The sequence below is a fragment of the Cyprinus carpio genome, chromosome A4 (assembly GCF_018340385.1).
Source record: "Cyprinus carpio isolate SPL01 chromosome A4, ASM1834038v1, whole genome shotgun sequence".
In the NCBI taxonomy this organism is placed as follows: domain Eukaryota; kingdom Metazoa; phylum Chordata; class Actinopteri; order Cypriniformes; family Cyprinidae; genus Cyprinus; species Cyprinus carpio.
In genome coordinates this window covers 5,145,003-5,172,147 of record NC_056575.1, presented here as the reverse complement: position 1 = coordinate 5,172,147, position 27,145 = coordinate 5,145,003, and the positions used below count along the sequence as shown (strand labels likewise).

The 27,145-nt window shown below is 37.2% G+C and overlaps 1 protein-coding gene and 1 long non-coding RNA gene across 2 annotated transcripts; both read left to right on the top strand.

The window, feature by feature from the left end:
- Positions 1 to 834: 834 nt before the first annotated feature.
- LOC122139375 (scavenger receptor cysteine-rich type 1 protein M130-like) lies at positions 835 to 19,254 on the top strand (the record flags this gene model as incomplete). The annotated part of the gene is made up of 17 exons (XM_042736260.1): positions 835 to 1,114; positions 2,419 to 2,715; positions 12,302 to 12,628; positions 14,138 to 14,468; positions 15,017 to 15,035; positions 15,129 to 15,429; positions 15,573 to 15,875; positions 16,091 to 16,168; positions 16,359 to 16,673; positions 16,773 to 16,985; positions 17,084 to 17,090; positions 17,405 to 17,448; positions 17,685 to 17,744; positions 18,097 to 18,165; positions 18,497 to 18,559; positions 18,679 to 18,741; positions 19,205 to 19,254. Coding segments are annotated over 17 exons (2,820 nt in total), but the record flags the coding sequence as incomplete, so codon positions are not given.
- Positions 4,257 to 7,149, top strand: LOC122141320. The gene is made up of 4 exons (XR_006157706.1): positions 4,257 to 4,427; positions 4,526 to 4,618; positions 6,503 to 6,562; positions 6,698 to 7,149. It is a non-coding gene; the product is annotated as an uncharacterized LOC122141320 (long non-coding RNA).
- Positions 19,255 to 27,145: the final 7,891 nt, after the last annotated feature.

Sequence of the window (27,145 nt, the reverse complement as noted above, 5' to 3'; positions counted from 1 at the left end):
TGCTGTGTCTGTTGTGGGATCAGACTGGTTTGGAGAGGGAAGTGGTGAAATCTGGGCTGATGTGTTTGATTGTGACGGGAATGAAACAAAACTCTCAGAATGTTCCATCTCTTCATGGAGTCGAGCTGAATGTTCTCATAGACGAGATGTTGGAGTCATCTGCTCTAGTGAGTCCATATTACTGGAACACTTACTGACATTATGCTACTGGATGACTTAATCTTATTCAAAATACAATATTTATTCCATATATTTCATCATTTCAGACCGAAGATTATTGCTTGTGTCATTTAAGTTTTGAATTTACTTATATAAAATGTAACATTGATATAAAGCATATTTATTATATAAATGTTCCTCTGTGCAGTATTTTAGTAAAATGTCAGATCTTCCACTCAGATTCCTCCCTGGCTCTTCATGATGGTCTGGTGCGGTTGTCTGGAGAGAGACAGTGTGAGGGGGAGGTGGAAGTTTTCATCCATCAGGTCTGGAGGAGAGTTCTGCTGGACTCCTGGAGTCTCACTGAATCCTCAGTGGTCTGCAGACAGCTGGGCTGTGGCTCTGTGCTTAACTTCTACGGCTCCTCTTCATCCAATCCTGAACCCAGTCATGAGTGTGTGACGGGCTTCCAGTGCTCTGGGAGTGAAGCTCATCTGGGGAACTGCAGCTCTCCACAAACTCTCAGCTGCAGCTCCACACAACAGCTGTCAATCACCTGCATCGGTGAGAAGAACAACATCTGGACAGATTCTTCAGTTGTTCGTGATAAATAATGTGTTTTTCTGTCTCTGAATATCAGGTCGGGGGTCCATCAGGCTGGTGGGTTCTGGGGGAGACTGTGCAGGGAGGCTGGAGGTTTTTCACAGCGGCTCATGGGGGACCGTGTGTGATGACTCCTGGGATATTAAAGATGCTCATGTGGTGTGCAGACAGCTGCAGTGTGGAGTGGCCCTCAGTAACCAGCAGGTACCAGCCTGGTTTGGTCCTGGTTCTGGACCATGGCTGGGTGAGGTGGAGTGTGAGGGGAATGAGACGTCCCTGTGGAGCTGCTCTTCTCCAGGCTGGGGAAAACATGACTGTCAACACAAGGACGATGTAGGAGTCGTGTGCTCAGGTCAGGACCGGACAATAATTTGATATCAATATGTATCGCGATATAATTTTTTTCAATAACGGTGATATGATTTTTAAACACATTTCCAATATTTCGATGTACATTAGCAGTATTTCCCATACACTGATTCATATTCGCTGAATAAACATGAGCACTGCACGTTTCAAAATCAAAACACGTCGCGGGTGTTTTATTTGAATTTATATCTGAAGGGAACCGACTGTCTTCAGAAAAGTTTCGATGTCATTTTTACATTTATTTGATCCAAAGTACAGCAAAAACAGTTAAATTGTGAAATATTTGTACTATTTAAAATAACTGCTTTATTTTAAAATGTGGTTTATTCCTGAGATCAAAGCTGATTTTTTAGCATCATTACTCCAGTCTTCAGTGTCATATGATCCAGAAATCAATATAATAAACAGAAATACCCAAAAACAATAATTAAAACAAAATAAACAGTTTTTTTTTTTTTAGAATTATTTGATGAATAGAAAGATCCAAAGATCAGCATTTATATGAAATAAAAAGCTTTTGTAACATTATACGCTATTCCATTCAAAAGCTTTGAGTCAGAATAATTTCTTTATTTCTTTTTCTTTTTTTTTTGGAAAGAAATTATAGAAATTTCATTTAGCAAGGATGCTTTAAATTGATCAAAAGTGATGTTAAAGACATTTATAATGTTACAATTTCTATTTCAGATAAATGCTGTTCTTCTGAACCTTCTATTCATCAAAGAAACCTGAAAAATTCTACTGAGCTGTTTTCAACATAATAATAAATTATTTTTGAGCAGCAAATCAGAATATAAGAATGATTTCTGAAGGATCATGTGTCTGGAGTATTGATGCTAAGAATATAGCATTGAAATCACAGGAATAAATTACATTTTAAAATATTTCCAAATATAAAACAGTTATTTTAAATAGTAAAAATATTTCAAAGTGTCACTGTTCTTGCTGTATTTTCGATCAAAAACATGCAGGTTTGGTGAGCAGAAGAGAATTTCTTACTGTTCAAAAACTTTTTTACTGGTTCATATGACAAAGTGTAGCTAAAAATATGCATTGTGCATTTGGTCAATATTAGTAATTTATATATATTAATAAATAAAGTATTTTTTGTTTGTTTGTTTAGTATTGTTTTTATCCATAAAATAATCATTAATGGAACAATTAAGGAAACATATTCATTAGGAGGAATCAGAATCAGAATCGTTAAGTTCTGTATGATTCCCATCCCTAATTAAAACACTGTCATTCTGTAAGTGTCGAGGTTGATTCTTGTCCTTTTCCATCTAGAGTTTAAAGAGATCAGGTTAACAGAGGGCTGTGAAGGGAATGTGGAGGTTTTCTACAATGGATCCTGGGGTAATGTGTGCTGGAACCAGATGGACAGAGACACAGTGAGTCTGATCTGTCAGGAGCTGAACTGTGGAAGATCTGGCAGTGAACCCAGTAATTCAGAGGGACTGCAGTCTCATAACTGGCTTGATAAACTGAAATGTCGGCGACATGATTCCACTTTATGGCAGTGTCCATCCTCACCCTGGGGACAGGATGACTGTGATAATGAAGTGGCCAAAATCACCTGCTCAGGTAAGATGATATTTAACTGATTTAAGATGGTTTGAAATTGTCATGTTTTGTTTGATTAAATATATATATATATATATATATATATATATATATATATATATATTATATATATTGGCCTTTTAAAGGGATACTCCACCCTAAACTGACATTTTGTCATTAATCACTTACCCCCATGTCGTTCCAAACCCATAAAAGCTCCGTTCGTCTTTGGAACACAATTTAAGACATTTTGGATGAAAACCTGGAGGCTTGAGACTGTCCCATAGACTGCCAAGTAAATAACAGTGTCAAGGTCCATAAAAGGTATGAAAGTTGTCGTCAGAACACTCCATCTGCCATCAGACGTGCAATATGGGTTAAATGAATCGACAGAAACACTTTTTTGTAAGCAAAGAAAACAAAAATAACGTATTTATTCAAAAAACAATTTGGCAACGGACTCCTCTGTGTCTCTCCATATCACCGTGCTGCGTATGCTCTTCTGAGTCATCCGCGCCACAAGGATGCGCTGTTTTCTTCCAAATCAAAGCTAATACACGTAGAAACAGTGCATCCTTGAATGAAGTCGTTATTTTTGTTTTCTTCACTTACAAAAAGTGTTCCCGTCACTTTATATAACTCAGATTGCACGTCTGATGGCAGATGGAGTTTTCTGACGACGACTTTCATACCTTTTATGGACCGTGACACTGTTATTTACTTGGCAGTCTATGGGACAGTCTCAAGCCTCCAGGTTTTCATCCAAAATATCTTAAATTGTGTTTCCGAAGATGAACGGAGCTTTTACGGGTTTGGAACGACATGAGGTTAAGTGATTAATGACAAAATTTCATTTTAAGGTGGAGTATCCCTTTAATTATTTTGTTCTATTTTTCAATTTTTTTAATCTCAGAGAATCAGATTAGTGAGTCACCTCAGAGTTTTCTGACATGTTCTAGCTCACCATCTCCATACAAGAGACAGTGTTCAAGTAAGTTTATTATAATTTTATTATTATTATCACAACTTTAAACTTTGTTGTGAATGTTGTGCTGAAGCTAGTCAGTGGTTGATGTGTGTGTTTTAGATCATGTTCCTCTCAGACTGAGTGGAGAGAAGGGCCGGTGCTCTGGGAGGCTGGAGGTGTATCATAACGCTGTGTGGTGCTCAGTCTGTGATGATCAGTGGGACATCACCGATGCTCAGGTGGTCTGCAGGCAGCTGGGTTGTGGAGCAGCACTGAGGGCTGATGGGAATTCAACCTTTGGTGCTGGTGAAGGTGTTGTGTGGATGAACAAAGTCGAGTGCAGAGGGAATGAGATTCACCTGTGGGACTGTCCTCTCTACCTTAATAACCACACTGACTGCACAATAAAAGAGCACTCAAGACAAACATATTCTTTGTGTGTTTTGACAGATTTTCCAGATTTGTCTTATATATATATTTAAATACATTATTTTAAATATATATATATATATATTTTTATAAATATATATATATATATATATTTAAATACATTATTTTTAATGTTTGTATCTGCTTGTTTTTATAATGACAGATTTGCCAGTGTTCAGTACTTCTGGCGCATCAAGATTAGTCGCTCCTCCACAAACTCCTCCAGCAGCATCTCTCTCTGGTCCCGCAGTGCTTGTGATTGTTCTGGGAGTTGTGCTCTTACTGCCCTTAGTGCCACTGCTTATACTGATTCAACGAAAGAGAGTGATGAGGAGAGGTAGGAGAGATCCAGAGACTGTCATATTGTGTCTTATTCAGTGTGTGATCAGTCATGTGTTGTGAACTGACAGCAGGTTTGTCTGTCTACACTCACAGCTCTCTCTGACTGGTACACAGGACTACACAGGACACAGACTGAGGCTGTTTATCACGAGATTCATCACAGACAGCATCACTTCACTCAGAGGGGTGAGGCATCATGAAAGGATGTTAAAAGATTGAACTATTTTACCATTTATGTGTTTAGAATTTAAGCATACCTTGGCGAGAAAAGGCCATCAACAGCCAAGTAAACAAAATTTTCGAGATTAAATGATGGGAGACTTCAGTGATACAGATCTGAGCCCGTATGTATGAAGCTGCTTAGAGTAAAATTTTTGTCTTAAGTGTGTCAAAATTCTAAGAATGACGTAATTTACTGTTATTCCTAGATTTAAGAATAAGAGTGATTCATAAAGGTTCCTAAGTGTTAAGACTGGGTCTCAGCTCCTAAGTTATTTAAGAGAGCTGAAGAGGTCTCCTAATCTAGTTACGAGTAACAAGATGACAGCAAAGAGGAGGAGATGCACACTTTCCAGTGAAGATATGACATATTGGAGTTATATGATGATATGGATTTGATAAAACAATACAAACCTGCTTGTCAAGATCAAAAAGTTTTTATTATTATTATTAATTATATTAAGAAATTTAATAACCTCTTCCACTCAACAAGTCAATGCTCTAACTGCAGAAATGTAATTACATTTTTTTGGCTGGAAATGTGGAAAAATGCAGCAGTGCACCGGTGATGACACAGTAAGCAGACACAACAGTGGCTAAAAGTGACGTGTGGATTATTTTTTTTATGACCCCAAATTTCACTTAAACCATCAAAATACAAAAAAAATAAATAAATAAATAAAAAAAATAAAACACTGACCAGTGTTGCCAACTGCTTTCAACTTAAAAAAGGAGCTGGAACTGGTCACTTAATGTTGCTAGGTGACCTCATAAAGGTGAGTTCACTGATCTATATTTCTATTTATGTACTGTAGATCAGTGAACTTGCCTTTATGATGTCATGGGAGAGTCTCGGAATATATAAGGTTTGTCCAAGAAATTGATTACATAGCTTTTAAAAAAAGTCTATAAAGGGGTGAGGAAGTCATTAACAAAATCACTAAATCGGCAACACTGGCACAATGACTACAACATACGTTATTTTCATTTCATTGGTCCTCTTGTTTTTGCATGTGATCATAATTTCTTTGTATGGCAGCATGGCCAAAAATTATGACTGCACAATTCGACATGTTTCAATGCATTATTATAACAAATAAAACTACTGACTCTAAGCAACTATGCAATAGGTTTACAAAATCTTGCACGTTTTTATTTATTTTTTTAAATCAAGGGTGAAGATGTCAAATTTCCTAGGCCGGACATCACTTTTGCCCACTACTAAATGTCAGTTCATTGACTTTCCATCTGACCATCAAACCATGCTGAAAAAACAAGCCAATTTCATGGAGACTGTGGGCTTTTCTGGAGTTGTTGGAGCTGTTAATGGAACTCATGTTCACATCATTGCTCCAACTGTAAGCGAGGAGACATACCGATAGAACACTATTTCAAAGCATCAGTAACAATTTATGATAAATTTGCAAAATGCAAAGCATTTTTTTTAAATAAATTTAAATATTAAAATATTTCAATGTCTTAATTAAATGATTTTATTGTAGTTACATTAAATGATTGGTTTTGTGCTGCTGTGAGTTCAAAAAGCAATGGCAAAAAGCCCACTTATAAAAGATCAAAAACAGATTTTGGCTGTACCTTCGAAGTTATATTATTATTATTATTATTACTACGCTACCATTAATGAATATATATATATATATATATATATATATATATATATATATATATATATATATATATAATATTATATTATATTATATTATATTATTATTATTACTACGCTACCATTAATGAATCATTGTGGCTTCATCAGGTTTAATCTAATAGTCTATGACATGACAAGCTATATTACAAATTACAGTGTGAGTTTTTGTTTTACATGTGTATCAGAGGGAGATCAGTAGGAGGATGATGATGTGAAGAACAGAAATGAAGATGAGAGAAACCTAGGTAGGTTATTGTCACCTTATCCTTTATAACTATATGCTTATAATGTTTACATTTCTAATTTAAACTAAATCTAGATGAAATTATAAATTTCATTGCAAATTAAATATGTGAATTTGCTTTTGTTTTTAAAAACAGACTATGATGATGTGGGGGAGGAGTCAAACAAAGAAGGAAGGGCCATATGACCCAATGACCACACCCACTATTTCTGTTCATGAAATCATATTACAGTTACCGGAGCTACTGGGACTTTCTTATATTGCTACTAATGCATCAATGTGTTTTTATGTTATTTCATTTTTTTATGCTTTGCAAAATTTGGTAACAATGAATGTTAGTATTTGTGCATTTCAGTATTTAGCTTATTATTTTTTTGTACTGATATTAATGCTTTTTACCTAATGAACAAATAAGCAAATTATATTATTCATTCAGTCTATATACCGCATTTTTAAAGAGCAGTTAAAGCAAAACTAGACTGCAGAGATTTATTGCACACTTCATGTAAAATGTGATTTAAAAAACATTTCACACACACATTTATACACCTGTCCCAACTGCAGAGTTTTACTGTGTGATGGTGTACTTCAACTACTTCGCTTTTAAAATGCTTTAAATGACTTCGAACTGTTTTAAGTCTTGTTTTGTGGCTGATTATTTGCTTTGAGCTTGAATCTTTTGCAGAAATAGCTCCATCTGCAGTTTAAGGTTGGGATGATCCTTTCCAGCTTTTTTCTTTTCAGACACGGTTATGTGCCTTTTTTTTATTATTTCTTCAGAGCCTCCACCTGCTGAGCTGAGGGCCGAGGGTTTTCCTTACAATGACATTACATAGGGGATATATTAAGAAATACGAAACCATTTCTCACACAAACACACACACACACACACACATTTGTTTCACTGTATTAGTCAGGACATCTCATAAACTTAAATTGTTTTGATGACAGCTGAAAAATATTTTCTATTGTATAACCCGACCCTCTTACCCCTAACAATAACCATCACAGAAACTACCCACTACTCAAATACTGAAGCCTTATTTGTGCAGAAAGGGAGTGGGAAACAGCCTATATAAGCAGCGCGGAGAGTGGCATGTAATCAGAATATTTCTCCTTCATTATAATCAGACATATACACAAGTCTCTGACGTCCAAGTCAAGTATCAAGTCTTTGTTCTATTTATTAGCAACAGTTCTTTCAGATAGTTATTGATGCTAAATTGGTTTTGTAATACTGATTTCACAATGTGAATTCTCAAAATATACTTTAACAAAATGTAAGACAAATTAGAAAATGAAAAGGTGTCCATTATTAATTGTCAGACAAAATGCTGCACATTTCTTTGTAAAATCCAACAACAAAACTAAACAAAATGTCCAACAACAAAACTAAACTGAAATTTTAAAACAAACCCCAATCAATCAAATGAATAACGCAAATTAAATAAATCTCATATAAACAAACTAAGGCTTTGTGCTCTTTTTCAATTTAAAATTAGAGGCAACCACAGTATTTTAAACACAACACAATCCTAACAAAGAGGCTGCAGCATGAGAAGTTTTTAATCTACACTGGATTGTATAACTTCGAAATTCAAAAGCAAAAACGAAATGTTCTGACTTCATTTTTGTAAAAATATCCTACATAAAACACATCTGCACGAAACAAAACAGCAGAAAGGCTGCAGATTGACTCTCTGCTAGAAGGTGGCGCTTGAAAAGCAATTAAACATAATTTCTTTGGTTGCCCTGTAAACAAAGCAGCGCTGCGGTTATAAACACTACTTTAATATGCATTATACAGAGGCAAGATAAAAAGAAATACCATATCTAAACTTTTCTAAAGACAGCCAGTTCCCCTCAGAGATACATTCATATAAACTCCCATACCAAATTACTTTTGTTTTTTACTAGTCTCATGAGTCATGAGTCCAAGTCAATTCTCGAATACTTTGCTAATCCCTTTACTAAGGCCCAGACTCGAGTTTCCATCTCTGATTATAATGCTTAGGTCTTTGCCGTTGATGCATCGCCAAAAAAGAATCTTTGCAAAACCCTTTTCAAAAACCCCCACTAATCACCAACGCAGGTATTTTCAAAACCGCAGTATTTTCTACGCGGTTTCACTGTTCTTTCACACACAGCACCAGGTCACTGAAACCGAACATTTTTGAAAACTCCTGTCAGGGTAAGATTTTCAAAAACTCCGGTTGCAGTGTTATCTTGTAGACAGCGAAACCGGAGATTTTGGCTTGTGACGTCGGAGCATGTGCTGTTATCTCCACCTACTTGAAACTTTTTCAGGCTTCTGATTGGCCAACATGGCTTTATGGTTGAGATTACATTGCCACCTGTTGGCTTGGCATGCTCTTGACAGTGCTTCATAGCATGCTTTTGCGTATTCATGTGGCCACCGTGCACAGGATGTTTATAAACATAAGAAGGAAAAATTCAGTTTATAAAAATACCCCTGTACGTAGGATCGCCCAAAAGTATGGATGTCGAACTTTGTGTCTTCTGTCTGTGCCCTCGCCCACACAGATGCAGCACTGAGGCCCCTACCGTGTCAGTTATAATTATAACTTGGTTATAATTAATTATAACTATTTGGATCAGCTAATGTAATTCTGTTACTCCCGGTGTTAATTGTTTATTAATTCTAAGAAATGTTTATTTTGGGGTATGGGAAATAAATAATGTCCTTATTGTACAATACTACTCAGAGCATATAGCCAAAATCTGCGAGATTAGGGAGTGTGGACTCAGTTATGAGCAAAACAACATTTAACCTTTAGTGTGATCCACACGAGACTTTATTAACTACACTAAGACACTTAAACTATTATAACACCATACATCACACGCACAGTTTAGCAATGGAAAGGGAGCTGCAGAGTACAGGAATGCAAGAAGTTTAGAAGTATTGTTTGAGATTCAGCAGATCAACAGCCTTGAGCAAACCATCAGTTTTTTAGTTGTAACACATCCTTCTTTAAAAGGGGTGGGGATAATTAATGGATCAAACATTGAGACTAAGTTTGATTCTTACATGTCTTGGTCATTTGAATAAAAGTGTCCTGATGCAGTTTGTTGAAGCTCCAGTTGATCTTGATGTTGTCTTGATGAGAGAGAACCAGCTGAAATCTGAGGATCTTTGCTGAATGGAAAGACAAGGCCGCAGCCTGGCACAAACTTAGGGGTCCTTAGAAGACTTCTCAGCTTCCTTATCTTCTCAGTATATAAAATAACTGCCCTGATTTTTAAAGTGTGAGGAGATGAGGAATGGTACCTTTGGAGGGATTTTACGATCCTTTGTCTCTAGCATTTTATTTTTCATTTGAAACTGGATCGGGTGATCAAGAGAAGAATCTTCAAGATTCTGATAATACTAATGCGTCACAGAGTTAGAAAAGTGTAATGTAAAAATGAACAAATAGGAAACGTAATTTGGAGCTCATAGAGAAGCACGACATTTGTGTGATCATGATTAATTAAGTAATAATAAAACATTCATTCAATTTTAAATATAGGCAAAACTCTATAAAAGAACAGATGAAGGATACATGATTGCACATGTCTCAAGTGAATAGTAGACAGAAATATATATTAATTCAGAGAAAGTTTTGTCTATGAATGTATGTGGTGGAAAGGTCTGTTATTGGCCTGTGTCTGTCTTTCACAGAGTCTGTTCCATTGCACATAGCATCTAATGCTAATGCTGTTAGGTTACTATGAATATGTATCAATGTGCCATAATCTAACACCAAACATCTAATTCACCACTTGAACATAATACCCTAAAACTGCTGCTGCCTAGCCAACTTAGACACAGTTCTCCGGGCCATTGTGTTGTCTAATTCTGGTAAGCTCCACAACTGCATGTCTAGCTCTGGTTAGAAGCTATTGTCTGGAATGTGCTGCTTATGTGTACTTGTGTACAGTTGCTATACCATACATTGCGATTAATATTAAGTGTCACTGAGTTTATTGAATGTCTCCGCTTATGCTGAGCACCCTTCACAGTAACATGGCGTGAAGGTACACATACCCCAATGTGACCCCTTTTCATGCGCTCGAGCACCATTGGCCACTGAGATGCAATGTCGTTTAGCGAATAAGGCTTCAGTATTTGAGGAGAAAGGTGTTTCGCCAATGCGATCAGCTTACGCTGTACACAACGTCTTGTTCCCTTTTCAGGGAGACTTATGTCTCTGCAGAGCAAAAGTGGGCGTTTATGACCTACCTTGTGGGTGTAAAAAAGGGCTGGGGTGTTTCTAAATCAAGCAATCAAAATGACCCCCCTTACCTAACCCCACCCCTAAACCTACCATCACTATGACGTCAGTCAAAAAGGTATAATGGTCTAAAAACACCCTGACCTGGTAACTCCCATTACTTTCCTGCAGAGACCTATACTTGTTAAAATTAAAAAAAAAACAGAAAAATAAAAAAAAAAAAAAAAAAAAAAAAACAAATAAAAAAAACAATAAATACATGTGGGAATAAATAAATTTAAAAAAAAAATAAACGCATAAATACATTAAAAATTAAATAAATGAATTAATACATAGATAAATTAAATAAAAAAATAAATGAGAGAATAAGTAAATAAAAGGTAAAAAGTATAAAAATAAATGTACAAATAAATACATAATATAATACATAAAGGAAAGAAAATCATAAATATAAATTCCAGGGTAAATTTTATTACACATGAACTATATTTGTTTTTATTAAGTCATCTATTTCTTTTTGTTGTTCTTGTTATTTTATTTATTTATTTATCTATTTTTAATTTCTGAAGGTTTGGTCCTCCATAGAACTCTTGCCTGCTCCTCTTTTCAATAAGAAGTGTTTTGCTGCTTCCCCCTGCTGGATGAATTATGAATTGCAGTATGAAACACCCATCTACAGCTACAAATGTCTTTGATATAATGCCAAATTAATATATTTGGAATAGAAACCAATGTTTATTTACAGATTGTCTGAATAGGCCTCTATTTTGATATTTATAGCATTTATATTTTATTTATATTTATTTATAGCAAATATATATTTTTTTTCTATGTGAAGTAAAGTTTTAGTAAGTGTCTGAAGTGAGCAGTCAGTCATCAATGCTTGTATCTGCTGTGTTCAGGTTCAGGTTTTGATGATGAATATAAGCTGCAGTGTTTCTGTATCAATCTGGTTTAAGTTTAGTGTGACTTTATCTCCACACTGACTTATGACTGACACGAGTCTGTCCTCAGTGAAGTGTCTCTTCACGCTGGAGGAGGAGTCCCGCTCATCAGCGCTCACACTTTACTGATATATATGGAGAAAATAAAAATGCTGCTTTCTGATTTGTCACTGATTGTGTTTGATGATTTCCTCTGTTGTGTCTAATAAGTTAACAGTGAGTGTCATTGGCAGCTGTGAGTCTCTCTCTCTCTTTAGGGGGCTGACAGGAGCCAGTTTCTTCAGTGTGTTTGAGGGAGCAGAGGAGAGACTTTGGTGCTGAATGAATTAGTTTTCTGAGGGGCAAACAAAGGGATGGAAAGCTGTCTGACACTTATTTTTTTTGTCTTCAGTGGTTACACTTATCACTGCTAGTAAGTACACTCAGGGAAAGATGAAATTCAATATATATTTTTAAAACATTCTATATTGTATTGATTTACATGTTATTCTTATAACTTCTATATGGATAATATTTTATTGTTGTATGCTTATTTTATGATGTATCCCTCATGGACAGACAGTGTGAGTGTGAGGCTGGTGAATGGTGACAGTCGCTGTGCTGGTCGAGTAGAGGTTCTTCATGAGGGTCAGTGGGGAACAGTGTGTGATTATAAGTGGGATATGACTGATGCTGCAGTGGTGTGTAGAGAGCTGAGCTGTGGAGAGGCTGCAGAAGCACCAAAATATTCTTACTTTGGACCTGGATCAGGAAAAATCTGGATGGATGAAGTGGAGTGTAAAGGATCAGAGTCTACACTGAAGGACTGTGGATCATTAGGATGGGGTGAATATGATACAAGCTACTGTGCTGATCATAGTAGAGATGCTGGAGTCAGATGTTCAGGTAAGTGAATTCATGCAGCTCATTGTTTAATCACTTATCAACCTTTCTTCTCTTAACATATGCAATATATACGGCGCCCGTGAGAGGACATGGTCGGTTCACTTAGTTTTGTCGTGGCCTCGAGATGTTATGTTGAGGGAACAACATGTTTTTCTCGTGGCCACGAGTCTAATGCGTAAACAAACCTGCGTGACTATAGCAACCCGGGATTATCAGAGTATTCATTCATATTCATTCATATTATATTATTTATCATAGAACATATTTCATTATTCAATTATTACAATAACCATGTGCCTTGGCTACGGGACTTTATTGCGTGTGATAGTCATCATTCAAATGAAGTTTATCATGAATAAATAATAAATAGAATGAATAATTGTTATAATGAATGAATAAATAGATTCATTTGTAAATGAAAACACAACACGCTCATTATCATCACATCACGTCAAAACTTTTATTGGCATAATTGTCAGATGAATGATAAATGAGCCTGTTGTGTTTTCATTTACAAATTGAAGTAGTTATAGCCCCGTCAAGCACCACCATGGTTAATATAATAATTTAATAATAAAATATTTTCTATAATAATATAATATTTTCTTAATTCAAAATAAAATATTATAATGAATACATCTCTGATAATCCCGGGTTGCTGTGGTCACGCAGGTTTGTTTACGCATTAAACTCGTGGCCACGACAAAACTAAGTGAACTGACCATGTCCTCTCACAGGCACCGTAAATATACAATAATTTTATACAATTTGTTTCTGAACTAGTTATAAACAATGAAGTTACGAGTAATGGTGAAATTGTAATTCTGAAATGACCCAGGATTTATTTACAATATTCAATCGAAGGATAGACTTAATCACTCACAGTCGTTGTTTGTTTGTAACATTCACAGTAAGACAGCTTCACTCAGCATGACTCTAATTAAATTGGTTTTATGTATTATGCAAATATGTAGAAACCATAAAACTATGGACGATTTACAAGACTTGCTGATGGACCTCATCTGTGCTCTGGGAGGTTAGAGGTGCTTTATGGGAACACATGGTACACAGTGTGTGCCGCTGCCTTTGACCAGCAGGATGCAGAGGTTGTGTGTAGAGAGCTGGACTGTGGGGCTCCTGTACAGGTGCTGGGAGCAGCTGCTTTTGGTAAAGGAGACGCTCAGATGTGGACACAAGAGATTCAGTGTGGAGGAAATGAATCAACCATTCGACTGTGTCCAACTTTAAATGACACAAAGTGCTCTCAAGACAACAATGTGGGACTGATATGTTCTGGTAAAATGTCACTGTTTATCCTGTCAGTTAATAAATCAAATCCAACATTTTAATTGCTAAATATACTAAAATCCAATTGTTCAACATTTCTAAATGAGCATGTTATGCATTATGAATGGTAATACAACAACAGCAATAAAAATAAACAATCAGTTCTTCCCTCTAAACTATCCTGTTATGTCTTGTTCAAATACGTTTTAAATTCCTATCCAGGTTACACTGATCTCAGGCTGGTAAACGGTCCTGACATCTGTTCTGGTCGAGTTGAACGTCAGTACTTCAGTAAATGGGGCACAGTGTGTGATGCATGCTGGGATATGAGAGCTGCCAGTGTCCTCTGTAAACAGCTGAATTGTGGGATTGCTGTGTCTGTTGTGGGATCAGACTGGTTTGGAGAGGGAAGTGATGAAGTCTGGACTGATGTGTTTGATTGTGACGGGAATGAAACAAAACTCTCAGAATGTTCCATCTCTTCATGGAGTCGAGCAGAATGTTCTCATAGTCGAGATGTTGGAGTCATCTGCTCTAGTGAGTCCATATTACTGTAAGATTTACTAATATTATGCTTCTGAGAGACTCAGCCATGTACAATATACAATATTTGTTTCCAATACAAGTACATTTCAGTCTTTTGATTAATGTTTGTGTGATTTAGTTTTTGAAATTAATTATGTAAAATGTAATAATGATATAAAGCATGTTTATAATGCAAAATTTCCTCAGTGGTCTTTAACACATTTGCAGTATTTTATTAACAGTTTACAGTATTTTATTTTATTTCACTCAGATTCCTCTCTGGCTCTTCATGATGGTCTGGTGCGGTTGTCTGGAGAGAGACAGTGTGAGGGGGAGGTGGAAGTTTTCTTCCATCAGGTCTGGAGGAGAGTTCTGCTGGACTCCTGGAGTCTCACTGAATCCTCAGTGGTCTGCAGACAGCTGGGCTGTGGCTCTGTGCTGAACTTCTATGGCTCCTCTTCATCCAGTCCTGAACCCAGTCATGAGTGTGTGACGGGCTTCCAGTGCTCTGGGAGTGAAGCTCATCTGGGGAACTGCAGCTCTCCACAAACTCTCAACTGCAACTCCACACAACAGCTGTCAATCACCTGCCTTGGTGAGAACAACAACATCTGGGCATATTCTTCAGTTGTTCATGATCAATAATGTGTTTTTCTGTCTCTGAATATCAGGTCGGGGGTCCATCAGGCTGGTGGGTTCTGGGGGAGACTGTGCAGGGAGGCTGGAGGTTTTTCACAGCGGCTCATGGGGGACAGTGTGTGACGACTCCTGGGATATTAAAGATGCTCATGTGGTGTGCAGACAGCTGCAGTGTGGAGTGGCCCTCAGTAACCAGCAGGTACCAGCCTGGTTTGGTCCTGGTTCTGGACCCATATGGCTGGATGAGGTGGAGTGTGAGGGGAATGAGACGTCCCTGTGGAGCTGCTCTTCTCCAGGCTGGGGAAAACATGACTGTCAACACAAGGAGGATGTAGGAGTCGTGTGCTCAGGTAAACATGCTGCTGTGTTTTTTAAGTTATACTTATAATACAAAGGTTTTAGAAATAACCTTTTAACACATTCAGATATTCATAATGCCCAGATTTTTCAATTTTGTATTTTAAAATTATATTTTCTTTTCATTTTAATCTAGAGTTTAAAGAGATCAGGCTAACTAAAGGCTGTGAAGGGAATGTGGAGGTTTTCTACAATGGATCCTGGGGTAATGTGTGCTGGAACCAGATGGACAGAGACACAGCGAGTCTGATCTGTCAAGAGCTGAACTGTGGAAGATCTGGGGTTTTGTCTGATTCTACAGCAAGAGTGAAATCAGCTCGTAACTGGCTGGATAAAGTGAAGTGTCGACGACATGATTCATATCTGTGGCAGTGTCCATCTTCTCTCTGGGGAAAGAATGACTGTAATAATGATGAAGTGGCCAAAATCACCTGCACAAGTGAGATAATATTTAAATGATGTAAAATGGTCTGAGTAGTCATGTTTCTTTAAACACAATGTTTATATTTCTTGAGTAAACTAATGTTTAAGAAAAGCTAAACTTAGCAGATGGAAAGCGTATAAAATGATTTGTGAGGCTTAAATGATATGTTTTCACACTGATTTGTTTCACCGTTATCCTAATGTTCAGTCCTCTTCATGTTTTAATCTCAGAGGACGAGAATCAGGAGTCTCCTCGGAGTCGTCTGACATGTTTTATTTCACCATCTCCTCACCAGAAACAGTGTTCAAGTAAGTTTATATATATATAAATATATATTTTAGTTAACTTAATCCTTATTTTCCAAATATATTACTGAAATATGTACATTCAAAGAAGAACAAGAAGTCTAATCATAGATTTAAAGCCACCTTGGTTCAGTGTGTGTTTTGTTATAAATGTTGTGCTGAAGCTGGTCAGTGGTTGATGTGTGTGTCTTAGATCATGTTCCTCTCAGACTGCGTGGAGGGGAGGGCCGGTGCTCTGGGAGGCTGGAGGTGTATCATAACACTGTGTGGGGCTCAGTCTGTGATGATCACTGGGACGTCAGCGATGCTCAGGTGGTCTGCAGGCAGCTGGGTTGTGGAGCAGCACTGAGGGCTGATGGGAATTCAACCTTTGGTGCTGGTGAAGGTGTTGTGTGGATGAACAAAGTCGAGTGCAGAGGGAATGAGATTCACCTGTGGGACTGTCCTCACTCCCTAAATAACAACACTGACTGCTCACGCAAGAAACTTGTTACACTCAACTGTGAAGGTCACTGCAAAATTTCTTGATAATATTAGTGCTTATAATAGTTGAGTGTTTAATCAGTCATTTGCATGATTATTAATGTGTTTGTGTCTGTTTTCACAGATTTATCAGATGTGTCAGTGTCCACTACTCCTGCCACAACATCATCAGCTTCTCCTCCAGTTTCTCCTCCAGTGCGCTCAACATCAGTCGCTCCTCCACAAACTCCTCCACCAGCGCCTCCCCCAGTGCTTGTGATTGTTCTGGGAGTTGTGCTCTTACTGCTCTTAGTGCCACTGCTTATACTGATTCAGCAGAACAGAGTGATGAGGAGAGGTAGGAGAGATCCAGAGACTGTCATATTGTGTCTTATTCAGTGTGTGATCAGTCATGTGTTGTGAACTGACAGCAGGTTTGTCTGTCTACACTCACAGCTCTCTCTAAGAGGAGACACAGGACGATGTCTGAGGCCGTTTATGAGGAGATTCAGCACAGACACAATCACTTCACTCAGAGGGGTGAGACATGAGCCATCAACCTCATTTAATACCATTAATAAGAGTCTGTCAGGCAGTTGATGTTCATCTATTATTAGTCCTGTTAAACCTCCTGCTTCAAACCACAGAATTCCTGACAGAAAACCACAGAGCTGCAGGTGCATGTGTGTGTGTGTGTGTGTGTGAGAGAGTGAGAGTGTGTGTGTGTGTGTGTGTGTGCGCGTGCCAGTCAGCATCTCTTCCTGTGTGTATATTTAGATTGTCACAAGCAGGTGTTCATATAATTGTAAGTGTAGGTGCAGGTGTGTGTGTGTGTGTGTTTTTCTGGAAGGCAGTGAGGAATAGGTTCATGTGAGGAAACAGTACATGTGTGTTGGCTAATAGGCCCAATAAAAAGGGATTTCTCTCTATAATACTTTTTAAATGTGAATAATTAATTTTTGTGTTGTATTGTCTTCTTTACGATCCAAAGGAAATGAGGATTCAGTCTGTTTGTAATGATGAACATGTTTCTGACTGTTTTGCTCTTCTTTAACAGGGAGTCTCATCTCTGAAGAACTGCATTCTGGGTATGAAGATGCTGATGAGCTTCTCTCAGGTTAGAGAGCTGAAGCACATATTTATTACATTCATTCTACTCAAAAAAAAAAAAAAAAAAAACCTTTATAACGAATAATTGTAACTAGTAAGTCCATATTGTATTTGATTAATGACTCAAAACTATTCAAATACTGCTGTTTACTTATATATTAACAGTCTCCTCTCCTGTTTTAGCAAAAGAGTTCAATACTGCATATTATGATGATGTCACTAATGGCAGTGGCCTAAAAGGTCAGTGACCTTTTTAATTGATCACATGACTCACTACCAAATGATAAATAAATGTCTCATGATCTGCAACAATAACATATTTTGACTTTTGTATCCAAACATATTGTGTGTTGATGCAGAAGAGATTGTGAAGGAAATCACACCGGGATACTATGATGATGTCATCACTGATGGACTGAAACCAAATCGTGAGACAGGTGTCACTCTGTTATCCTACAACAGCATTTAAATCAAAATATTACAGTATATTTAAGATAGATATTTCAAATTTTTTCTGAATGTAATGAATGTGTGTGTCTGTGATTAATGTGTGAATCTGTAGAAGACACACCTGAGAATTATGATGATGTCATGACGAGCGGACACAACTCTGATATCAAAAAAGGTGTTTTACGATTTTATAAACTTTTTCAAATAATATTACTCTAAAATCAAGATCATTACAGTGTGACAATTACAATTACATTTATTTATTTTTTTTGCTTATATATTTAATTTTGACTCAATTTGCATTTGTAGTGGACGCACCAGAGAATTATGATGATGTCATCATTAATAGACCGAGCTCTCGTGGGGTAACAGGTGAGATGCGCTGAACTACATTTTTATCACCCTTTGCATATTTAGATGAGTATTAGACATTTGTTCAAGTCACTTAAAGTAAAAGGGATGCCTGAAATGAGATGACATGTTTTTATCAGAGGGAGTTCAGGAGGAGTATGATGATGTGATGAGTGTCAGTGAAGATGTGAGAAACCTGTTGGGTAAGTTACTGTAACCCTTTTGTTCTCGTTATATTTACATTTTTCTTTATCAGACTTTGTTCCATGTTTTGTGTGTGTTTTGCTCCCCATGTGCCTTCCTTGCCCTTATTTGGTCCTTCCTGTTCCTGTCCATATGTTCATTTAGTCCAGGTGTTCCCCATTTAGTTCTTATTGTTCCCAGGTGTGTCCCATTTGTTTCTGTATATTTAAAGTGTGTTCTGCCTCTCATTTGCTGTCTGCTGTTAAATGTCATCCCGTGTTGTTACTCCTGCGCTCCCTATGTTGTGTTCCTCTCCTTTGGTTTGTTTAATTAAAATCAAGTTTGTGTAAGTCATCTCCTCGTCTCCCTCTGACGGACCATGACAACATTGTAATATTTTTGACATTTTCCCAGCTTTTTATACTTTTAAAATATTCATCCAATTACAACATTTGACATGATTTTTTATATTTTTAATAACAGATTATGATGATGTGGAGGAGGAGTCAAACAAAGAAGATATGTCCCAATGATCACCCACTGCCTCAGTTCAACAAATTTGAAACAAAGTTTGAGTGATATTGTTATTGATATGTCAAATCTTGGGGTTTTACGTTTCACCAAGTGTTCTTTTTTTGTATTAAGACTTCTTTGCCTTTTTGAGATTTGTTTTGTATTTTGGCCTTGCTAATAGCAATAAAAAACTTTTCAGACAATTTTTTTGTGTGTGTACATTTCAATAAGTCATTACACAAACCCTGAAGTCAAATGTCTGATCTTACCTTTTAATGCACAACTGCTGCGGTGACAATCAAATGCATCCTAAATATAAGCCATAAATGACCATCAGTGATTTCACAGCCCTCAGCATCATCACAGCAAGTACTGCAGTTTTGTGAGTGGATAATGCTGAAAAAATTGCATTTACTTTGGATGCATTAAAGTAACTTTAATAATAGAAAAAAAACTATTTGTCTCACATAATTGTTTGTGATCAGGTGTGTTATTAATCGATAAATATGAATATTACTCCTATGCATCATTTCACAAGCTGCAGAAGTTGTTGAGTTGTATGTATAAATCAACAACATGTAACACGTTTAAAAGTCATATTTCTTCTCTATAAACCATAAGAATCACATTAAAATAACTTCAATATATTATGACTTAATAATGCTTAACAGCAGAACATTAGAACCCCAGCAGCTCATGTTTTACTTAACGTTTTTACATTATTACACGGCTCTGTGGAATACTTGATTCTGATTGGTCAGTCGCGACATTCCGAGGTATGTTATCCCTTGATAACAACCTGTAAAAGCTAATAACACAGGCTCATCCGGGTAACAGCAGTCAGCGCTGTACTCTTGCTTGAACTATTTTTGTTCTTGGTGGAAGGTTTGCGTTTGTTTCAGTTTGTTTAGCTAATAAAATATTAAAACTCGATTCAAAATGGTGTAGAATTGTTAAATTATGTCATCCTGGTATCTCGTTTTATACAAACCCAGCCATTTTGTTACAATTGTTTTGTACGCTGTAATGGATTATAAGAGATCTAACAAACTGGTAAGGTTTTAAAACATTTTCATCTATTATTTTGTGGTGAAATGTTGTGTAATACGTGGTTTGACTGCATCGTTTCCCTTAACCCTTGGGCGGCCCTCATTTGGGAGTCACACTCAGGGTGACCAGACACCAGAAATGTAACTTTTTTGCCCCCCAGTAAAATCAAAGGAAAATATTTTTATTCAATAATAATTTTTATTTTTTATTTTGAGAAAATGTTAAGGTATTATTGTTGAATATTTATGCAATAGTTATGAACAATCTTTCTTATTGAAAATAGTACTCTTTTTTTTTTCAAATTTTTCACAATTATTTTTAAATTAATGTTGTATTTCAGATTAAAACAGAGACTAGGCCTTTCAAATACATTTGAAAAATTCATTTTTTGAAGATTTTTTTAGCGCCACTTGGTCAGAGCAAAGAAAGATAAACGTAAGTGCATGGTGCAGCCACGTATTGCTAGGAATCTATAGAGAGGCTTGTGAATTCCCTCATTGTTTTTAGACATAATTGCTTACTCATATTAAGTAGTGGACTTGAATATATATTAATACATTCTAAAGAGTACTTTTTGTATAGTTTTAGATTTTTTTTTGTTAAAAATAATGATTTCATGCATTATTTACATTAAAGTTTTTGCATTATGATTACAATCAAACCTGAACATTATCGGACATGTTAGAAAGAGAACACAAGTAAGCATTTTGTTAACCTTTTATTGATTTAGAATTTAATTTAAAAAAATGCAATTCATTCAAACATAATAGTTTATGTAAACATTTTGCAATGAACATGTCTATTTTTGTAAAATGTCAATGAACACTAACAAAAGGAAGGAATAGTAATCAAAAGGAAACAACAATAACAAACAAGCTCAAATAACAGGAAGCATTAAAAAATGAAACAGTAAATAAAAAAAAGCGAAATAATAAAATAAAATAAGAGTTATAAATACTATTCTAACTTTATCCTATGCAGGCTACTATGTAACTGCTGTGTATACTAACTACTATAACTGTATATTACCTGCATACTAACTCTACAGCTAGCCTAACTGTTTCAGAGGTCACAGATAACTAAAGAATGTCTCTTGCAAACTGGATTTTTGCATTTTAGAGTGTCATACCTTCACTGCTTTTTCTGCATTATGACTGAATTATTAAATAGATTTCACATTCTCAAAACTTTGCTCTGTGTTACAGACACAGTAGTTCATAGGTGTCTATGTGTGTGTGTGTGTGTGTGTGTGCATCTGTGTGTGATTAGACGGAGGAGGAGTCCCGCTCATCAGCGCTCACACTTTATTGATAGATATGGAGAAAATAAAAATGCTGCTCTCTGATTTGTCACTGATGGTGTTTGATGATTTCCTCTGTTGTGTCTAATAAGGTAACAGTGAGTGTCATTGGCAGCTGTGAGTCTCTCTCTCTCTTTAGGGGGCTGACAGGAGCCAGTTTCTTCAGTTTGTTCAGAGGGAGCAGAGGAGAAACAGATGGTGTATCAAGCATGATGATGGAGGGATGTCTGACACTCGTTTTACTCTCCACTATAATCACTCTAACCACATCTGGTAAGTACACAATGACAGTAAAGAGTTTAATCTAAATGTGTGTTTAAATGAGCAGTTTATCTATGATGGCCTCAAATTACTAGAAAGTGAATAGAGGTCTGTGTAATATAAAAAAAAACATTTAAATAATGTTTTGAGCTTTTATAAGAATTAAATTTTATGAATGATTTGAGCTTTTACATGCAACCGATTTAATGATAAGATTATTTGTATTTATTTATTTATTTATTTTTTGTGTAGCATTAGTTGTACAGTTTGAATTTACTAACTTTTTAGTATCTTGTTTTCTCTCTTATGATTTTGCCGTGTTCTGCTTATGATTGTAAGCTGTTCTGCTGCTACTGTGGTTAAATCTCTTTTTCTCTCTTTCATGTACAGATTTTGAGACTGTTAGGTTTGTTGGTGGTAACAGTCCCTGCAGTGGTAGAGTGGAGGTTCATCATAGAGGTCAGTGGGGAACAGTGTGTCATTGGAACTGGGATATGACTGATGCTGCAGTGGTGTGTAGAGAGCTAGGATGTGGAGAGGCTTTACAAGCACCACGATATGGTCACTTTGGACAAGGATCAGGACAAATCTGGATGGATAATGTGGCCTGTAGTGGATCAGAGACCACACTGAAGGACTGTAGATCAAGAGGATGGGGTGTTCATAACTGTGATCATCAATATGATGCTGGAGTCAGATGCTCAGGTGAGCTGCTCCATACATCGCTCTGTTAATGCATCACTGATCAGACTTTCATCCATAAACATCTAATATGCAATTTACAATAATTGTGTAATTTGTTTTCAGATTAATTCATAAATAATGAATTGATAATTAGCATATTTTATGGTCTAAACTACCCACTTTCCTTTTAAAAATCAATTAAAGTACTTGCTTCTTGTTTTATGTCTGTATCATAATCATAGATGGTCTTCTCTGTTGTGTAAATAAAATCAGAAACTTTAAACTACGGAAGGTCAAGACTTGTGGACGGGTCTCATCTGTGCTCTGGAAGAGTGGAGATGCTTCTTGTAGGTGGATGGGGTTCAGTGTGTGACGCTGCCTTTGACCAGCAGGATGCAGAGGTTGTGTGTAGAGAGCTGGACTGTGGGGCTCCTGTACAGGTGCTGGGAGCAGCTGCTTTTGGCAAAGGAGACACTCAGATGTGGACAAAAGAGATTCAGTGCAGAGGAAATGAATCACACATTCAACGCTGTCCATCATCAAACTCACATAAAATAAACTGCACCCATGAAAATGATGTCGGACTGATATGTTCCGGTAAAATGTTTAACCTATTTATTTAACAAATCCAATTGTTACATTCACTAAAATGTAATTGTTTGATCAGTACCATCATTATCTCTGTTCTCTTACTTAGATTCTCAGTAAGCTCTGTGTTCTTTCTCCAGGTTACACTGATCTCAGGCTGACAAACGGTTCAGACTCTTGTTCTGGTCGAGTTGAACATCAGTACTCCAGTAAATGGGGCACAGTGTGTGATGCATGCTGCTTATATAAAATATAACAGTGATATAAAACATATTTATTATATAAATGTTCCTCTGTGGTCTTTAACACATTTGCAGTATTTTAGTAAAATGTCAGATCTTTCACTCAGATTCCTCTCTGGCTCTTCATGATGGTCTGGTGCGGTTGTCTGGAGAGAGACAGTGTGAGGGCGAGGTGGAAGTTTTCATCCATCAGGTCTGGAGGAGAGTTCTGCTGGACTCCTGGAGTCTCACTGAATCCTCTGTGGTCTGCAGACAGCTGGGCTGTGGCTCTGTGCTGAACTTTTACGGCTCCTCTTCATCCAGTCCTGAACACAGTCATGAGTGTGTGACGGGCTTCCAGTGCTCTGGGAGTGAAGCTCATCTGGGGGAACTGCAGCTCTCCACAAACTCTCAGCTGCAGCTCCACACAACAGCTGTCAATCACCTGCATCGGTGAGAAGAACAACATCAGGGCAGATTCTCCAGTTGTTCGTGATCAATAATGTGTTTTTCTATCTCTGAATATCAGGTCGGGGGTCCATCAGGCTGGTGGGTTCTGGGGGAGACTGTGCAGGGAGGCTGGAGGTTTTTCACAGTGGCTCATGGGGGACAGTGTGTGACGACTCCTGGGATATTAAAGATGCTCATGTGGTGTGCAGACAGCTGCAGTGTGGAGTGGCCCTCAGTAACCAGCAGGTACCAGCCTGGTTTGGTCCTGGTTCTGGACCCATATGGCTGGATGAGGTGGAGTATGAGGGGAATGAGACGTCCCTGTGGAGCTGCTCTTCTCCAGGCTGGGGAAAACATGACTGCATACACAAGGAGGATGTAGGAGTCGTGTGCTCAGGTAAACACACTGCTATTAAAAAAATATATACTTAAAATTAATTTAAAAGTTTTAGAAATAACCTTTTAACACATTCACATATCCATAATGCCAAGGTGTTTCAATTTTGTATTTTAAAATTATATTTTCCTTTCATTTTCATCTAGAGTTTAAAGAGATCATGTTAACTGAGGGCTGTGAAGGGAATCTGGAGGTTTTCTACAATGGATCCTGGGGTAATGTATGCTACAACAAGATGGACGGAGACACAGCGAGTCTGATCTGTCAGGAGCTGAACTGTGGAAGATCTGGTGTTTTGTCTGATTCTACACAAAGACTGGAATCAGCTCCTAACTGGCTGGATAAAGTTACATGTCGGCCACATGATTCATATCTGTGGCAGTGTCTATCTTCACCCTGGGGACAGAATGACTGTAATAATAAAGATGAAGTGGCCAAAATCACCTGCTCAAGTGAGATTATATTTAAATGATGTAAAATAGTCTCAGTAGTCATGTTTCTTTAAACACAATGTTTATATGTCGTGAGTAAACTGTTTAAGAAAAGCTAAACTTAGCAGATGGAAAGAGTATAAAATGATTTGTGAGGCTTAAATGATATGTTTTCACACTTTCATGTTTCACTGAAAGATGTTATGTCCTTTCTATCGTAATGTTCAGTTCTCTTCATGTTTAAATCTCAGAGGACGAGAATCAGGAGTCTCCTCGGAGTCATCTGACATGTTTTATTTCACCATCTCCAAAACATAAACATAACCAATGAAATATAATAACAAATATATATGTAAAATAAATTTAATTTTAGTTTACATAAGCCTTATTTTCCAAATATATAATTGAAATATGTACATTTAAACAAGAACAAGAAGTCTAATCATACATTTAAAGCCATCTTGGTTCAGTGTGTGTTTTGTTGTAAATGTTGTGCTGAAGCTGGTCTGTTCTGGTTGATGAGTGTGTTTTAGGTCATATTCCTCTCAGACTGAGTGGCGGGGAGGGCCGGTGCTCTGGGAGGCTGGAGGTGTATCATAACGCTGTGTGGGGCTCAGTCTGTGATGATCAGTGGGACATCAGCGATGCTCAGGTGGTCTGCAAGCAGCTGGGTTGTGGAGCAGCACTGAGGGCTGATGGGAATTCAGTCTTTGGTGCTGGTGAAGGTGTTGTGTGGATGAACAGAGTCGAGTGCAGAGGGAATGAGATTCACCTGTGGGACTGTCCTCTCTCCCTGAATAACCACACTGACTGCTCCCACAAGAAGCTTGCTACACTCAGCTGTGAAGGACACGGCAAAACTTTTTGATAATTTTAGTGCTAATAATAGTTGAGTGTTTAATCAGTCATTTGCATGATTATTAATGTGTTTGTGTATGTTTTCACAGACTTGTCAGATGTGTCAATGTCCACTACTCCTGCCACAACATCATCAGCTTCTCCTCCAGTTTCTCCTCCAGCTCCCCCAACACCATTCGCTCCTCCACAAACTCCTCCAGCAGCGTCTCCCCCAGTGCTTGTGATTGTTCTGGGAGTTGTGCTCTTACTGCTCTTAGTCCCACTGCTTATACTGATTCAGCAAAACAGAGTGATGAGGAGAGGTAGGAGAGAACCAGAGACTCTCATATTGTGTCTTATTCAGTGTGTGATCAGTCGTGTGTTGTGAACTGACAGCAGGTTTGTCTGTCTACACTCACAGCTCTCTCTAAGAGGAGACACAGGAAGGTGTCTGAGGACGTTTATGAGGAGATTCAGCACAGACACAATCACTTCACTCAGAGGGGTGAGACATGAGCCATCAATCTCATTTAATACTATTACAGTTTTTCTGAATTGTTAAAAAACTAAACCCCAATCTCTGAACCAAATTCTCACTAGCTTAACCAATCTGTCGAATAAATCACTCTTTCTGCAAAGCTCAAACACGTTCAGGCAGTTAGGCTCTATTTGCAATTCTCATGCAGTCTTTTTGCAAAACTCTTAAGCACATTCTCATTTACTTAAACAGTAATCACACTGTGATGCACTTGTTCTGCAAAATGCTAGACACAAGCAGCAAAAGTTAAACACAACTAAAGCACAGTTGTCATCGTTTACACACAACAATTAAAAATGGTTCACACTTGTTTCTAATGATGTGATCAAACCAACTTACAAAATATGAGCCAATTCAGAGTGCACAAGTGGCACAGGTGACGGAATGATGATACGAACAATAGAAGGAAACAATCTGATAAGGAGATAAGAAAGAGTACTTTTAAGAAGTGGAGGATGAGAAGGAAGAGGATGAGGAGAGAAAGAGTGAGATTTAGAGAGTGTTAACAAGGCTGGATCTGTCAGACCATAGGGTTTTTTCTCTTTGTCTAGCAAAAAAAAAACATTACTTGTAAAGTCCTTAGGCCGGACTCAAGCACAAAGACATGATGCTGAGAAAGAATGAATCTCTCATTGATCCTGATTTTACAATTGCACAACTTACAGTATTTGAGTGTAGTGTAACATGCTATTCATTTAGAATCAGAATCAGAAGAGCTTTATAACCAAGTATGTTTACACACACAAGGAATTTCCAGTGTAGAAGAAAGAACATAGTGCAGACATACATAGGAATAACACAGTAGGGATGTAATATAACACTAATATAAAAAAGAAAAACAAAACATTAAATAATGTAATATATATATACAGAAATAGAAGTATAGGAAAAAAATTTAATTGTATAAATAAGTGTTCAGGTATGTTATTAGTGTGCAGATATGTTATTTACAAAGTGTGCAGTTTAATATAAATATGTAAGATAACCAAGTTAGTTGTGATGGACGTTGTATAATTATGAAGATTAATTGTTCAGGTTGAATAAAGCCTGCGGGAAAAAACTATTTTTGTGCCTGGCTGTTCTGGTGGTCAGTGCTCTGTAGCGCTGACCAGAAGGCAACATTTAGAAGAGAGTGGGCTGGGTGTCAGGGGTCC